The following is a 16,685-nucleotide window of genomic DNA, read 5'->3' as shown; positions in this document are numbered from 1 at the left end:
TATGGGGGCTTCTGGGCTATGGGCACGACCTTCCACATCTTACTCAAGGGCGTATGGGGGCTTCTGGGCTATGGGCACGACCTTCCACATCTTACGCCGGGAGGCTGTTGGGTGTGCACAGCGAGCATAGCTCATCTGACTGAATCATTTACTATGTGTGCGTTTCACCGTTAGTCTAAAAATTTTGAGAACGCTGAATATGTCAGTCTAGTGGGATGCAAAGGCACCAGTCTAAAACCAAGACAAGGAGCCTTACACTATAATGTGAGTTAACACACTGCTTCCTTCATCAAGAAAGTCTCGCTACAAAGATAATCTCAGCTAACTGAGCTGTGTGCTTCGTAAAAAGCTGATTTACGTGCTGGTGGAAGCTCCGTGTTTCAACGCAGGCACACAGCTGGCAACCACTCAGCTGGGCTAGCGGCCCGTGGGAGAAGGGAGAGCTGGGGCTTAGAGCAAGCCTAAACTTGAAAATCAATTCTATTCCTTTAAATTCAAAGAAATGTTTACTCCATTTCACATGAATGCGTCGCCCACTGCCCACCCCTGCCCCGTTCACATGTTGAAGCCCTACCGCCAATGTGATGGGATTTGCAGATGCAACTCTGGCAGGTAATCAGGGTTAGGTGAAGTTACCTAACCTTCAAACTCTACCTAGAATCGATTTCTCTCAGCACGCTCATGGCTTTGATCCTGGTCAAAAATTGCCATCCTCTCTCCTGAATTATCACAAGGCCCCTGACTAGTCTCCCTATTTTCAAACTCCCTCTACAGTCTACTGCCAACAGAGCAGCCAAAGGTGATCCTAGTAAAACACAAATCAGATGGTGAACCTTGCTCCTCAAAACCCTCCAGTGGCCTCAGAGTAAAATCCAAGGTCCTTCCAATGGCCTGTGAGATCTGGCCCCCGCTGCCCCTCATCTAGTACTCGCCCCTTCATTTACTGCAGACCAGCCACCCCGACTTCCTCAGACACGCCAGGAAAGCGCTCGCTTCCAGGTTTTGCACTGCTGTTCTTACCCCGATGAGCCCCAGTAGCTCCCTCCCTTGCTTCCCTGACGACTTTACCCAAATGCCACCTCTTCAGTGAGGGAGGCTAAACGAGACCGAGTTAACAGACGGTCTGCCCGCCTGACCCCCCCACTGTTCTCCCCGTGTTTACTTTCCTCTGCAGCATTATCGCTATCGTCTCAGTCAGTCCGGGCTGCTACGACAGAACGGCATAAACTGGGTGGCGCAAACAACAGAGGCTTGTTTCTCACGGTTCTGGAGGCTGTGGAGTCCAAGATCAAGGCTCCGACAGACCTGGCATCCTGTGAAGGCCCCCTGCCAGGTTTGTGGTCCATCATTTTCTTGCTACGACCTCACACGGCATAAGGGAGCTGCTCTCCGGGTCTTTTATTAGGGCACTAATTCCATCGATGACCTAATCACTTCTCAAAGTCCCCACCTCCAAATGCCACCAATTGGGGATTAGGTTTCATTTCAACACGGGAATCTGAGAGAACAGTCATTCCATAGCAACTACCCAACATATTACACATTTTATCTCGTCACGTCTTCCCAGACTGGAGCATAAGCTCCGAAAGGCAGGACTTATCTTTGTTCGCTGCTATTATCGGAGTGTAGAATAACACCTGGCACATAGTAGGTGCTCAGTATTTACTGAACAAAATGATATTTACCGATGAAAACAGTACGCTCAAAGCAAGTACCAGCAAGGTTACTTTTCCACACAGTACTAAAATGGTTTAGTGCTGCTTTCTATTAAGACATTCCGGTTTTATGTGTCAATGCAAATTTATATAATGGTCATAGTATTAGAATACACTCTTTGTAAAGTGATTTTAAATAAAGGTTTTCCCTCAAGTCTTATAAACAATTAGGATTACCTTATTTAAAGCATGTCCAACATGAGGGTCACCATTTGCATAAGGAGGTCCGTCATGAAGACAAAATTCTGTCTTCACTTTTCTTTCTCTTTGCCATGAGTAAAGTTCTGAAAATCCACATTTCTGTTTAAAAAGAACAATGTCTGAACGTCATATAAATACATACACTGGAATCTTACCATAAATAGGCAGAACTTATTTCATTCCAAAATATTCAACTATAAAATACAAATGGTGTGGTTTGTAAATGCACATCTGAGCACCCTTCTTTTAAAAAGCCTTTCAAAAGCTTTCCAAAAGCCTTCAGATTTAAGTGTGAGTACTTTAAACAGCGACTCTCCAAGGTTTAGTCCGTTCGATTCTTGGGCAGTCTCGGTCCTCCCTGCCCTCCGCTGTTCAGTCCAGCCACGCTGAAGGACCCGTGAGTCACTCCCACCCTTTCATCTAAACACTTGCTACTCTCCAAATCTGGAACACTCGGTGCAATCCCACTCCCCTTCCATCACCTGCTCTGTGACCTTGGCCAAGCCACTTGGCCCTAATGGGCCCGTTTCCTCATTTGAAAAAAAAGTTAGTCCATTTGGCATGAAGATGAAATGACAACATTTGAAACTATCACAGTTCCTGGCATACAGAAGGTACTGGATTAAAAAAAAAAACCACACTTTTAAAAATTAGATGGCAAAAACAGATTTATGAGTCTAGACCTCTGATAACTGCTATAATATTTAAGCTAAGCATACTTAACCCATATATCCTGAATATAAGGAATTTTAAAGACTCTAGAATTAGAGGGAAAAGTTACCGCTACTTCATGTGCAAACAAGTCCTGATTCCAACTGAGGACCCGCTAATGCCGCAAAGGTGAGCTTCCGCTCGTCCTCATAACCGGATTTTTATTTATCTGTGTACATGTTAATTTGCTTTTTACAAGCCACTGGAAAAGCATCCACATTCGACCTGCCCAAGCTAAAAATAAGACGTATCTAATGTGTGCTGCTACCTGAGCCTCGATAGGTTCTCCTTCAATAGTCCACGCCGGAACCTGCTACCAATCAGGCACCTACCCACAGCTTTCTTAAGTTTTCAGGCAGTAAAACCTGTGGGAAGCGGATGATTGCCACTGATCCGGTCACGACCCCCTCTCCCCCGCCCCCAGCGAGCGTGGCGCCCGTGGCCTGTCCCACGCCGCCCCAGCGCCCGGCCCCCGGCCCCCACGCCCGCGCGGCGCAGAGGCGGGGCCCGTACCTGCTGGATGTCCAGCTCCGTGTCCGGCTGCTGGCGGCCCAGCAGCTTCATGGGGAAGCTGGTCTGCGGCAGCAGCACCGTGTCCCGGTACCTGCCATTACTCGAGCTCGGCAGCTGGCTACTGGCCCCGGTGACTGATCGCACCAGAGGTCCCCTCGTCCTCCCTCGCCACCTCGGGCTACAGGGAAGGCGGAGAAGCCCCCAACTCCGGGCCACGGCCGCAGGCCCGGGCCCAAGAGGGCACAGCCCCCAACGCATGGCGGGCCGGCCCGAGCCTCCCGGTGACCGCCGGGTCCTCCGCTCCTGCCCGGCCTCTCCCGCCCGGGGACCCCAGGAAACCTCCGCGAGCCCGGGGAGTGCGCACGCGCGCGGAGCACGGCAAGGGCGGGGAGCACCGGCTCCCGGAGCGCGCGGGCCGCAGCCGGCTCCGCGTCTTGGCGGCAGCCGCCGGGGGCGGGGCCGGCCGCGAGGGGCGGGGCCCAGGCGTGGCTCCCGCTTCAATCTGCGTGCCCCGCCTTTGCAAAAACATATATTGTATTGAACCCAGTATGGACGAGATAGCATCACTTAAACATGCAATCAGTATACGTTTATAAGATACTATGAAGAGAAAGAACGCGAAGTAAGTCTGCAATTCGACATGTATTTTACACAAACAGCACATCTCAATTTGGCCTAAATTGCCAAGTGGTCAACGACCGCCCAGGGCCAATGGCTACCTCAGGGAGCAGCACTGCTTTAGGGAATACAAAGTTCATACCCATATTATAAGTCAACCTGATTATTGTTGAGTCCCTGTCTCCCTTATGTCCCACTCCGTTCCTATTCTGCTCTATTTGTCCAGGTCATCAGTTAACAAGTGTTACCTTTTCGTTGTAAGTTGAACCTTCTGGGACTGGCCTTCTTAATCATAAGACGACACCTAGATGTGCCTTACAGAAATTAAAAGACAGATGGATTTTCTACAAAAACAAAAAGCAAATTTTGTAGTAAGCATTCCATCAATGTCGGCCTTTCACCAGGCACTGTCCCCAGGTCTTTACCTGTAGTAACTCATTTAATCTTTAAACCCCCATGAAGACACACATGCCAAAACAACCCTGTGAGGTGAGGTTAAGTACTGCATATTCCTATTTTACAGGTAAGAAGACCGAAGCACGTAGAGTTAAATAATTTTCCCAAGATCACACGACTAGGAAGTAGCAGAGCTGGAATTCAAATCCAGTTTGCCCTCCTGTACCTGTGTGCATAATCACAGTGTTATATTGTGTCCTCTACGCTGTATAGGCATACCTTGGAGATATTGGGGGTTTGGTTCCAAACCACCATAATAAAGCAAGTATTGCAATAAAGTGAGTCGTGATTTTTCTTTTTTCTTTTTTTTTTTTTTGCTGGTGGAGGGTCTTGCCATCTGTAAAACATACGACACCTGTGAAGAGCAATAAAGCAAAGAGTGATAAAATGAGGTATGCCTGTACTGTAGGAGAAAACATTTGCAACGCATTTTTTTAAAATTAATGCCCAAAATGCATAAAGAGCTGCCACAAATCAAAAATATAAACAACCCAATAGACAAAAGGGCAAAGGACAAGGACAGGTGATTCATAGAGAAATGGAAACAGCCAATAAACATAAAAAGATACTCAACTTTAGGAGTCACTGAGGACAGTAGTTAGAACAAGACACTGTCTCCAACAGAACAAAAATTAAGAAGTTTGATAACAGGGCTAAGGAGAGTGTGTGATAGTGGCCTCTTACACTGCTGGTGGTGATGTAAAATTTGTACTGCCTTTTGAATGACAATTTGGTAATATCCATCACCATTTAAAATGTATTTTGTTTGACCTACAGTTCCACACCTGGGACTATACCCCACAGCTGCAGGCTCGCAAGAGCACTGAGACGTATGCACAGAGCTCTGCTAACCAACCTCTACACGAGCAGTTGCTGGATTCAACAGTGCTGTTTCTCCATAAAACCTGTGCTGAGGGTCCAATGAGCCCTCCCAGCAGAAGGCTACTCTCTAGGGCACCTGCATACACTCCAGAGATACCCCGGAGACATTTCAGGTTCAGTTCCAGACCAAGGTAATAAAGCCAGTCGTAATCATTTGCTGGTGAAAGGTTTTGCCTTCAAATTGTAAAAACGGCCAACATCTATAACACACAATAAAGCACAATGAGGCATGCCTTTCTCGCCTGTTGTGTCTAGCCTTAAACTAATTCATGACAGCTGTACTTGCTATGTAATTACATAATTATAACAATTGGCGTGGTTAAAATGGTAAGTTTTGTTACATATTTTTTACAATAAAATAAATGGTCGTACTTCACAGTTATTATGAAAATTAAATGAGATTGTGTAGGTAAAAACCTTCTCAAACTAGAACTCCATGTAACAGTAGCCACTTATTGATATTTTCTGGGTTTTTAAAAGATCGAAATTGTTTCTAATTACAAAAGTTTGGGAATTATAGAAAACACACAGAAAAATCACTAACTACTTTCTCACCCAAAACAATTCTTTTTTAAATGCAAAGATAATTACTTTCATGAAAAGCTGAAAGCCCTGAAGAGCAAAGTAAAGGCCTGTTTCTAAAAAGTAAAAACAAACTGCTGTTGAACTGGGTGAGGCTAAAACAAGTGTAAAATGGTGGGGGAAACATGTAAAAATTTATATGGATTCTGTGCTTAGTGTTTTTGTAAGTATCTCAAGTCTCAAACTAGATGGTACATTACATTCTGCATTATTCAGGGAGATAAAACTCCAAAAGACCCATTCTCTAAGGAAAACACCTGGACAGGTTATATTGTTTGCATTTTAACAATGACGATGTAGTCACGAGTTGCTTATTTAATTTTAAAATGTTTAAAAATAATGAAGTACCTTTATTGTGCCCACAGAAGTGAAGTTTGCTGCCACCAATCCAATGCCAATAGGAGTTCCCATTCTGGGGTGTAGTAAAAGGAGAGACTTTATTCAGGCGAACAGTTTGCCTACTGCGGACGCGCAGCCTCCAGAAGAAACTGAAACCTATACTCCCAAGATAAATAGGAGGCCCAGTTTTATAGAGAAAGTACCCGCCCTGGTTCCAAATTAGACCAATTTTATGCAAATGAGGAATCCAAGTTTGAAGTTTGATTGGTACAAACAGCACTGTCCTGATTGGTCAGAATCGTATTGTGCTTTCTGCTTGGTCATTATGGAGCCTTTCTGATTGGTCAGTAAAGACACACATGAGGCTATAGCTGTGTAGCTTCAATTGGTTGGGACAGGTTTCAGCTCATTGGTTGAAAGACGGATTCTAGGAGCTTCTTTCTAGGGGTAAGCTCAGCTGGCAGGAGCATAGTGGAGGCTGGCAATTTAGTATGTGCCTCTCTTTGAAATGTAGAGTGCGTAAGGGGCCTCTGCCAGCAATGGCTGATAAACTCTGGTTATGAATTTGAGCCTAATTAAACACAAGGAGCCGTGCTTGTACATTCTCAGAGTCAACAACTGATATAAAGGATACCTTTCACGATACAAAATGACTGTTCCTTTAGATAATTCTTCTTGTCCTGAATTCTGCTGTCTGATAAAATACAGGCATACCTTGGAGATATTGCAGGTTGGGTTCCAGACCACCAAAATAAAGGAAGTATCACTATGAAGTGAGTTGTAATGTTTTTGCTGGTAGAAGGTCTTGCCTTCAATTTATAAAAAAAACCCAACACCTGTGCAATGCAATCATGAGACATGCCTGTAGTGGATTTGGTTTTCAAATCAATCGGAGAACTTTAAGTGGAGTTTAAGCAATTTACATTTACTGTTATTATAAACTAATACGTTTGCTATTAACTCTGCCATCTTACTTTGTGTTGTTATATTCCAATCACAGTGCCCTACTTAAGCACGTGATGAATGCTATTTAGAAAAAGAGGTACGCACTAGTACCACGACTCCGCATCAAGGTGTTGTGTCGTTGGGAGCAGAGGTGGAGGTGTCCGTGCGTAACGTCACCCTTTCCAGGTTAGGCACCGCCCTCGGCCGTCGGGCACCACCACCACCACCAACCCAACGAACGCAGTAACGGTGACAGGCATGTACAATGCCTCTTTCAAAGGTAGACACACCTCTCACTGACTTCCGGCAACAGCGCCGAGGGAGAGCGTGAAGAAAACGCGGACAAGCGGAGCTCCCAGCTGCTCGGGAGTCGGACGCGGCCGGGGCAACGAAGCCGCTCTGCGCCTGCGCCGACTTCCGCGCATGCGCAGTCGCGGGGGAGGGCTGTCCTGCGTCCGCACGTCCCGCTGGCTGGGAGCAGGTGCTGCTGGACAGAACCCAGGACCTGTTGCTCAATAACGCCTTTTTTCGTGGTTATCCTGAGGTGTCTTTCCACTAACTTTGTTCCAGCCTTGTCACCGTAAGTTTCCCCCCTGCGTGTCAGAGCAAGGGCAGACCATTGGCAGACTTGAGTCGTTTATTGGTCCCCTACCTCCACCCCTTTGCACAGATTTGCAGAGATTCGAGGGATTTACGTTTAAAAAAAAAAAAAAAAGACCGTCATTCTGATTGCCTCCTGATAGTCCTATTTCGGACCTAGATTCATGAGTGTCGACGTTTTAATCGTGTGTCTGTGCTTTTATCTTGGTGCTCTGTTGTCTTTTTATGGCTCTACATTCGCAGAAATAAGGTAAACCTAGACAGCGGGTTCGTTAGTGCACCCAGATTTAGAGACGCTTATGCCTAAAATTAAATTTCATTAAAATAGTATTCTTCCAACTGTCTTTCCTACATATTTGTGGACTTGCTTGATTCACATTTCCCTGAAAATATACATAATTGCTAGTTCAAAAGATGTGTATATTACTTTTAATGTTTTCATAACTCTTCTATGAAGTTTCACCACTTTCCATCCTGTCCGTGTCCTTTGCTCATTTTTCTATTAGATTATTCATCTTTTATATATTGATATATATTAGCCCTTTATGGAACAAAATTTTTAAATCATATTGATTATCATGTTACATCCTCAGGGTCAAAATAATTGCAAAAGCAATAGAAACTTTTTACCCTTAACACTGCCCACCCATGTGATTTACAGTTTGAGGCACAGAAAATTTAAGCGGCCTCCCTAAAGTCACACAGCTAATATGTGCCAAGGGCAAGACTTGGACACAGGCAGTTGACTCCAGTGCCTGTTGTTTTTGAGTAAGCTTTCAGAAAAAAACATGTTCACACTGGTCGTGTTTTAGAACCCAGAGGTGTAAAACTGGTAAAGAAGGAAGTACAGTCAGTGTAACCTGAACTGCTGTAAGGAAGTGATCTGCTTGCAGGTAGCTTTTAGGCCTTGCTTTTTACCGTCAACGGGTAATTCTCATTTGGGGTCTGGAAGGGGCACGATTTAAAAGGCTAATAGGAACCTTGACTACAAGTTTTGCATTTTGATTGTATAATTACCTACACTTCCTTTATACAAAGAATCAAAGTTGTATTCATTTGTTTCAAAAATATGTAAGAAAAATATTAAGGCTATAGGATGATAATATTTCATTACTGATTCAGTTTAGACCAAAGAAGTACTTCAGAGAGAATGATAGAAATATTTTAATTGCTAACTAAAAGGATCTCTTTGTAAATCGTTGTTGTGCTTTGCATCAAACCTAATTTTTTACATTCACTTAAAACTGATGTTAGCTTGAAATGGTGGTTCACAAATGCAGTGTACATTTTATGAAGAATGTAGTAGAAAGACAAAGCCTACAAGTTTTTTTTTGGTAGAAAATACTGTGGACTTGGTAAGTATAAAGGGAAGTGGCTTAGTCATATATGAAGCCTGGCAAGCATGTAATGATTGTTTAACTGGCTCAAAGGTAAATGATAACCTGTGAACAATTAGACCACCACCATCCAGTGAAGAAAACTAATTGCCTTTCACAGATGCCACCTTATATAAGATGGGGATTTAATGTCCATACCAACACATGAAAATATCCTCAGTGTTTAAGACATCTGCGTAGTACAGATTAGCCTGAAGATTGACTTTTCCAGTACAGACTAAATCAGATATATGGCTGGGCATGGATAGAAGTAGAAGTAAGGCCAACAAAATGTTCGCTGAATTATTTCTCCTGCTTTCTATTTGAAGTGTTTCTGAATCAATAATTATAACCAGTTTTTCCACATGTAACACCTGGTATGCCAAGAAAATGCATACAGCCTGATTATGATGCAATAAGATAAACAATTCAAATCCAGTGGAGCAAAGTTAATTCCAGACAGTTATTGTTCACAGTATGTTCATTACCTTACATCAGTTTCAATTCGGTCTTCCTTCTGAATGGGTTCAAACACTTCGCCTGTTTCTCATTTATGTTCATAATCCCTGTGAAGAGAATGCGGGTAGAAAAAAAGGTGTAAAGAAGCTCAAAGATACATCAAATCCAATATGCAGTCAGAAACGAGTGGCAGAATAATTATTGCTAAACTGAGGTTCATAATGTCCTCTATATTCTGTATTGCGCTTCTTTATTGCACTGAAATAATGTCAACTTGATTTGTTTAGAGGGGGGAAGAGTTTTGTGATAGTTTAGTTCCCCGCAAGTACTCTGAGACAGACGTAAGGTGCAAGGAGTTTATTGGGGCGTGTTCCTGGGATCACTCGGGAGGACAGGGAAGGAAGTCGGAATGTGCAGGGAAAGGCCTCAGCTGACCTCACCGGGCATTCAGAAGCTAGGACGGCCATCAGAGTTGGGGCAGCAGCCCGCTGGAGTGGGAAGTGGCCTTTTACATCCATCGGTTGACCAGTTTCAGGTCAAGTGGCTCTTCTAAGCAGATAAAATGCCAAAAGAGAGGTGGCAGCTAAAGGTACCGCCGGCAACACTCAGCGGCTGAGGAAACAAGCCCTTTGGTCCTGAGGGACTCTGGGTGGCACGTCTCAGCACCAGAAGTCAGTCAGCAGGACTTGAATCTGTATTTTCAAAGATGACTATACTCAATCCTACAGGCTGTTTCCATGTTTTTTCATTGGTGCCAAGAAGCACTCTGACATTCGTTACTTTTCTACATGATTGGTCTTCACTCCAACTAGGAATGTTGCTTGTGTTCTTTCTTTATTTGGCTGCCAATGAGGATGGTAGCAGATAATCAGCAGATTACATTTTATTATTCTCTAAAGGAATACTCATTGATTTGCAGAAACTAATTGTAACCACATGCATTCCCTCCCCTTTTTAATTACTCCACACATATACCTACATCCCTTATGGTAAGCTATTCATACCTCTCTTGGCACTTACCAATTTTGTGTTATAGCCTTTAGGTTCCAATATTTTACCCCCAACTCATCAAAATAGTAGCTCCTCAAGGCAGACGTTACATATTTTTCCCCCTGAATCACCTTTCACAATCTGCGCATCACCCATCTCACACATAAAATCCAGGTGCCTGTAGTCCTGGGCCAGTTCCCCCCATGCTTCAAAACGTGCCACTGCAGAGGGAAAGAATACGATAGAATTCATTGAGAGAGCTAATGCTGAAATGGAGTTTTTCACAAGGCTCTTGGTAAATATTCATTGAATCTACAGTTAACCGGGGCAGTCCCGAGTCAGTACTAATAAAAAGTGTGCTGAACTGAATTCAAGTAAATGAGACCAGCAATTGGTTTCGAAAGGAACAGCATTTCTCTGTCTCCCCTTAGGGCTTATGATGGCTTCCCGTCACACTGTGCTGATGCGGTTGGTGGCCTCGGCGTACTCTATCGCTCAAAAGGCAGGAACGATAGTCAGAGGTGTCATTGCTGAAGGAGACCTGGGTATTGTGGAGAAGGTATTGAAAATCTCATCTCATTTCATACCAATGTTATTTTTGTTCCTCAAGGTTTAGGTCAAGTGTGTAATAATTTGAATAGACTTTAATAGTTGAAAAAAATCAGCGGCTCCCTTATGGTGATTTCAGAATGACAAGGGCTGACACTATGTCAGTAGAAAGAGCAGGAAATATTCTCGAGAAGAAAATTGGGGTACCTTTCTCATATAGTTCAATGACGGTCAATGTGTCTTTTTTTCTCTAGAGCAGTGGTCTCTCAAGTCGATTGATATAAGTCACCTTCAAATTCAGTGTTTAAGAAGTTTCACTCAACAGATATTTATAGAGCACTTACCGTGTGCCAGACATAATTCTTTAGGGAATGAAACAAGGATCTCTGCCTTTGTGGCACTACGTTCTAGCAGAATAGTGCTTTGCATTGAAATAGCCAGGAAATTTCAGAGTGGCATAAAAGTTGATTTTCATGATCGTCCCTTATGTCACTACAAAGCATTGTAAGAATTCTGTTTAGGTTCACGTACATTCACCTAACCAGGCATATGTCAATTACAACATGTTGTAATTCTCTGAAAGCACACTACAAAGGAGGTTACGGCTGTCAGTTCCAAGGTTTCCCATTGTCCGTCACTAGTGGGACTGTCTGACATATGGACTGAGAATGCCATTGGTGAGCTATGTATTAACTGTTATTACTATTCATTTTTATATATTTTTTTATATTTTAGAAATACTAATTTTTTCTATACTTCAAGAAATTGTCCTGAAGATCTCTCGAATTATTAAGATTAGCGAGTGAAAGTTATAGAGGGATCCATGTAAGGAATACCTTTGAAATAACTGAAGATACAGTTTTTAGCTTTGACTGCCTTGAATAAGTTATGAATTTCCTATCTCTTTTCCTGTTTAAGCAAAAGATTGATTTAGAGATCTTACAGAAGGATTTTCTGAACTGGGGAAGAAAATGTGCCGATCATTTAAAAGCTCCTTTCCAAACTTTTACCATGATAAATCCCATGAGGAAAACCAAGAAACTAGGTGATTCATTTGGTGTTAAGTTCCATGAATCTAAAAACGAACAGTGTAATTTTAAATGACATAGACACTCACGCCTTAGAACTCCTGTTAGTTCTAAATTTTGCGTTGCAGACCTGTCCTACAGACTTGCAGACCAAAGCCGACCGCCTGGCACAGATGAGCATATGCTCTTCACTGGCACGGAAGTTCCCCAAACTGACCATCATAGGGGAAGAGGTAAGACTTGCCAGGGAGACAGGGTTTTGTCAATGTCTGTTTACCGTATGAATTTATAATTGCCACTTTGATGATTTATATACCACTATAATGATTTCAGGCATTATATCTAGTATTTTAACCCCAAAATAATTCTATCCCTTGGACTTGAAGGAAATGTCTGATTATAAAATATTTTGGTCCATTTATAGGCCAGATTTCTCAATTCTTGATCATAGAATGTATGGTTACTGTTATAATGTTAAGCATATGAACTATAAAATGGGCAGAATTCGAGAACTTTGGAATGAAAGGGGTGGTTTTTGTTTTTTAATTAGGCTTACTTGCATACTTACCCAAAGACTGTAACACTGAAAATGAAGGAACCGACGTTTCATGTGAACGAGAGAGCAGAAGTGTCTCACGTCAGATCCTTCGGAGTCAGTAATTTAAGTCAATTTATAATTCTTAAATAAGAATTATTTAACTAAATTTATTTAAATAAGTTTATAGTTCTTAAGACTTATTTTCCCTTTATAATCTATTCAGGAAAATGAAGTTGGGTCATTTCGTAATCAACTTGGATGAGCCACATACGGTCGCTTTTGTAATTTTATCTGGTTTACTCTAAAGCTCCAAACATAAATGGTAAACGGGAAAGACTAGGGAAGACCACGGCATTGCATGTCTCCTGTCGCCGAGACCGAGGGTGCTCGTCAACACCAGACGGCTTCCGTGGTCAGCGCTGATCTCTGCTTTTAGGATCTGCCTTTTGAAGAAGTGGATCAAGAGCTAATCGAAGATGGTCAGTGGGAGGAAATTCTGAAGCAACCGTGCCCGTCACAGTACAGCACCATTAAAGAGGAAGACGTATGACCCATGTTATTACTTTACTCTTTACTAATCTCTGTCTTTTGCCAGAGTAAAGGAAGTCAGATTTTCCTGTGATGATGAAAAGTCGACGCTGTACCATATGGGCAGCCAGGAATCTGAACGCTTCCAGAGCCAGAGTGGAAGCATCAGGCACGGAGAATGTTTGTCCTGTTCATTTAGAATTCAGTTTCTCATCCTTGGCTCCTTCTCCACTTTGAAACTATTATTGAAAATACTCTTAGGGAGAAAATCTAACTCGTCATTTAGTAGATTTGGTAGTAAAACATTTCATTGGCAACTGAGGCTGGAAGGAGAGGAGACAGATTGCTCGCTACCTTGTGTTTTTGGAAGGCCATAAAAAATCGCCTCGCTTTTTTTGTAGTTGCTTAAATCCGTGACTTCACATAACCATCATACTTCTTTAGCTTTCTAATTTTGGTTTAACACACATTCATTGAGTACTTACTGGAAGGCACTCTGCTCTGGGCTATGGAGGACACAAGGGACATAGTGGCTTCCATCAGGAATGTGCCTTCACTCACAAATTCATATCAGGTGTTATAATTAATGCTCGTGCTTAATAGCCGCATATCCTAAATCATGTTAAAAGTCTTAGGTGGAAGGGACTTCTTTTTTAGTCTCCTGTCAGTTGCATAAATTGTTTTTCTTTGCCATATATAAATGGTGACCTGAAGTTAATCAGACATTAACTGTCATTTTTTAAAATCAACGTTTACATATAAAAGTAAGTAGCAACCACACAGTGTTCAAAACATTTTGGTGCCACTTTAAAGCTTTCTCTGTACCACTCTCTAGAGCTCAGTGTGTTCATGGCACTGTGCTTAATGTGCAGGTGACAATCAACTTTTTTTTTAAGTTTAAAACTGTAAAATTTTATTTATTGACAATTTTTTTAGTTAAGTGTTATTTAAAATTCTTAAATCAGACTTTTCTGTAATTTGACTTTTTCCATGTTTACAAAACAATGGTTTTTTTTTACTATCACAAAACTGATGACAGCTTAAGCCATCCCTAATTTCAAAAATGAAAGAAAAAGAACAGTTTTAGTTAATCTATTTAAACTTACTCTTTATATTTTGTATGCTTACTTTGGATCTTCCCTTGTTCTTAGCTTGTGGTCTGGGTGGACCCTCTGGATGGAACCAAGGAATATACTGAAGGTTGGTGTCTCGTTTGTGTTTGCCTTCGACAGCATGAGGACTAACGTGACGTTCAGCTGTAAATAGTTAATATTTCATATGTTGCATGAAAAGCTAGTGTCATATTTTATGTCTCTGCCCTAACGCTGTGTCTGTGGCCATCCTAGCAAACTGTTGTTATACATCGGTGATTGTCAAGACCGAGGGAGAAAGTTCATCTCCCTCAGACGCCACCCCCATACACACTTCACTGGTCCCACAATTCTACTGTCCCCCAGATGAGACTAACATTAAACCAATGTCACCAGAGGGACTGTCCTGAACCCCCAGCTTTACTGGGTAGAAAACCGATAAGAACACAGCGGTACTGCCCTTGTCCTACAGCCACCACTGACCCGTGCTGTGAACTTGACAGCCTCACCTTTAAAGGTGGGTTTCAAAACACAGTACATTTCTCCTTCCTGAAATTATCTACGATGAGAAAAATTAGGAAACAGCAAATAAAATGATATTGGCAACATTAAAGTAAGAAAGTCCAGGCTCGGAGCCAGAGTTTTAGGTTCTAGGAGCATAGCACAAGCTAAGTTTTTTTCTGAAATAAAGACCTACATAGGTTTCCTTACGTTGGTTCTCAGCTGCATGGCTTGAAAAAATTTGTTATAATTACTAGAAAACTCTTTGTCCTTGGAGGAGACATACCTATAATGGATGAGGCACGCGGGGTGTGTGCACGTGCAAGCATGTGTGTGCACTGAGAACATCTCTGCCCCGCATTGAATGAGGAAGCTGGACGGCGTTAGGTGTATGGGAGCACCCACGCAGCACCCCCACCTCCAGAGGTTTTGATTCGCTGGTCTGGGGAAGGAGCCTGAGAATCTGTATTGTAAAAAACGACTCCTGTTCATTCTAATGCTGCTTGGTGGTCCATGGACCCCACTCTGAGAAATCGTACATTAGAAGCTTGAAATGCAAATCTGGAGCACAAACTTGGAAGAGGGCGTGATCCAGCAGGCAGGAGTGAGCTGGGTGGTGGCGGAGGGGGCACAGAGGACTCGAGTGATAATGGCTGTGGTTATGGCTGGCTTATTTAATGAGTTTGCATATTGTACTGAGACCATGCGCATCAAAGCAGTTACGTGGCCGCAGACCCTACTTCTGTCTCTGACCAGCTCTCTTCCAATTCGTGCATTTTGCCAGAAGCAGGATTGATCATGCACATTCCTTACTTCTATTGCAAAAATAACTTGGAGCTGTTGATATGCTAATGATGAGTCATAACCTGAGAAAGTTATATGACATTCGCTTCCTCTTTTTTGTAGGTCTTCTCGACAATGTAACAGTTCTTATTGGAATTGCGTATGAAGGGAAAGCCATAGCAGGAGTTATTAACCAGCCATATTACAACTACCAGGTATTCCTATAATCGATCCAAAGATATTTTATTAGACAATTATAGTGTCATACGATTCCTGATGTTAATCCAGTGGTTTCTGGCTTAGTTGCACGTGCAGTCATCTTTTCGAAACACAGATTCCCAGGTCACGCCCCAGACCTATTCAGTCAGAAGCTCTGGAGGCGTTGATACCAGACTATATGTACGTGTGTATTACATACATTTTTTATGTATGCCTTATGATCCACATTCAGAAGTTTTGAAATTACTGATACGGTTCCCGGACTAGCTTAGTCATCGAGACACCTAATTTAAAGGTGTTCTTGAAACATGCTGAAGTGTCTACGGCCATGCCACCCTGAACGTGCCCAATCTCATCTGATCTCGAAAGCTAAGCGGGGTCGGGCCTGGTTAGTACTTGGATGGGAGACCACCTAGGAAGACCAGGTGCTGTAGGTATAAAAAAATTTAAAAAAAGATGAAACACAGTGAAGAAATGAACCATTTCAACCGAGAAAGATACTAGCCGTGTTGTTTTCCAGGTCATGCTACACAGTGCCTAAATTATAGTCAGCATTGACAAATATGAGAACTAAATATGCTCTTGCATGCTTTTCTCTTATTTTTCCTTCTAATCTACTTCACTTTTCTATTACACACCCAAGAAATTGCCTTCCTAGAAGCAAGAGATTAATATAATTCCAAAGTAGGAATATATCATTAAATCACATTACACATTAAAGGAAATTTTTGAGATAAAGTACTTAAGGTATTTACTTTAGTGTGACTTTGATAGAATTTTGGAGAAACAAAGTAACCTGAGTAGGGACTATTACTTCTGAATTTCCAATTTGAGTCAACAGAAGAATTAATCTCTACTTCTAAAATTAATTTGTTTTATTTTACCATTTATATGGTTATAAATTTTCATTTATAATCATGTGCTTCTTAGGATTATTTAGCAAAAACAGTTATGCATTATTGGGAAAGTCACTGTTTAAAGATCCATTAATTCTTTTATATGTTTAATATTTATACAGTATTATGTAGATACGTTTGTGGTTATCATGTAAACTGTAGAGT

At 42.3% G+C, this 16,685-nt stretch overlaps 2 protein-coding genes, 1 long non-coding RNA gene and 1 other non-coding gene across 10 annotated transcripts in view; 2 read left to right on the top strand and 2 right to left on the bottom strand.

Annotated features, from left to right (window-relative positions):
- The window catches only part of IARS2 (isoleucyl-tRNA synthetase 2, mitochondrial), a 44,279-nt gene extending 40,756 nt beyond the window's left edge, over window positions 1–3,523 (bottom strand). Inside the window, exons 1-2 of the mRNA XM_011366138.2 lie at window positions 3,141–3,523; window positions 1,893–2,015 (exon numbers count right to left, since the gene is read on the bottom strand). Coding sequence (XP_011364440.1) covers window positions 1,893–2,015; window positions 3,141–3,398 — 381 coding nt within the window. The 5' untranslated portion in view covers window positions 3,399–3,523. The remainder of the gene's footprint in view (window positions 1–1,892; window positions 2,016–3,140) is intronic.
- Window positions 3,524–4,451: 928 nt separating this feature from the next.
- On the bottom strand, window positions 4,452–7,338 carry LOC111743758. Its single transcript, XR_002781856.1, has 3 exons — window positions 7,253–7,338; window positions 6,027–6,090; window positions 4,452–4,569 (listed from the first exon to the last, which is right to left on the bottom strand). It is a non-coding gene; the product is annotated as an uncharacterized LOC111743758 (long non-coding RNA).
- A 55-nt stretch (window positions 7,339–7,393) lies between these two features.
- Window positions 7,394–16,685, top strand: part of BPNT1 (3'(2'), 5'-bisphosphate nucleotidase 1) — an 18,258-nt gene continuing 8,966 nt past the window's right edge. For 5 of the 7 annotated variants that reach the window (XR_002781857.1, XM_023534158.1, XM_023534161.1 and 2 more), the window contains exons 1-7: window positions 7,394–7,542; window positions 10,819–10,946; window positions 12,093–12,197; window positions 12,515–12,616; window positions 12,939–13,046; window positions 14,182–14,230; window positions 15,529–15,620. Coding sequence is in view for 6 of the 7 variants with exons in the window: in XM_023534158.1 (XP_023389926.1) it covers window positions 10,824–10,946; window positions 12,093–12,197; window positions 12,515–12,616; window positions 12,939–13,046; window positions 14,182–14,230; window positions 15,529–15,620 (579 nt within the window). In the remaining variant the exon portion in view is untranslated. The remainder of the gene's footprint in view (window positions 7,543–10,818; window positions 10,947–12,092; window positions 12,198–12,514; window positions 12,617–12,938; window positions 13,047–14,181; window positions 14,231–15,528; window positions 15,621–16,685) is intronic. The other 2 variants (XM_011366136.2, XM_023534160.1) reach the window with 1 other exon arrangement.
- Window positions 15,943–16,061, top strand: LOC111743774. The gene has a single exon (XR_002781870.1). It is a non-coding gene; the product is annotated as a 5S ribosomal RNA (ribosomal RNA).

This window comes from Pteropus vampyrus, unplaced genomic scaffold (assembly GCF_000151845.1).
Source record: "Pteropus vampyrus isolate Shadow unplaced genomic scaffold, Pvam_2.0 Scaffold121, whole genome shotgun sequence".
Classification (NCBI taxonomy): domain Eukaryota; kingdom Metazoa; phylum Chordata; class Mammalia; order Chiroptera; family Pteropodidae; genus Pteropus; species Pteropus vampyrus.
This window is presented reverse-complemented; position numbering and strand designations above follow the sequence as displayed.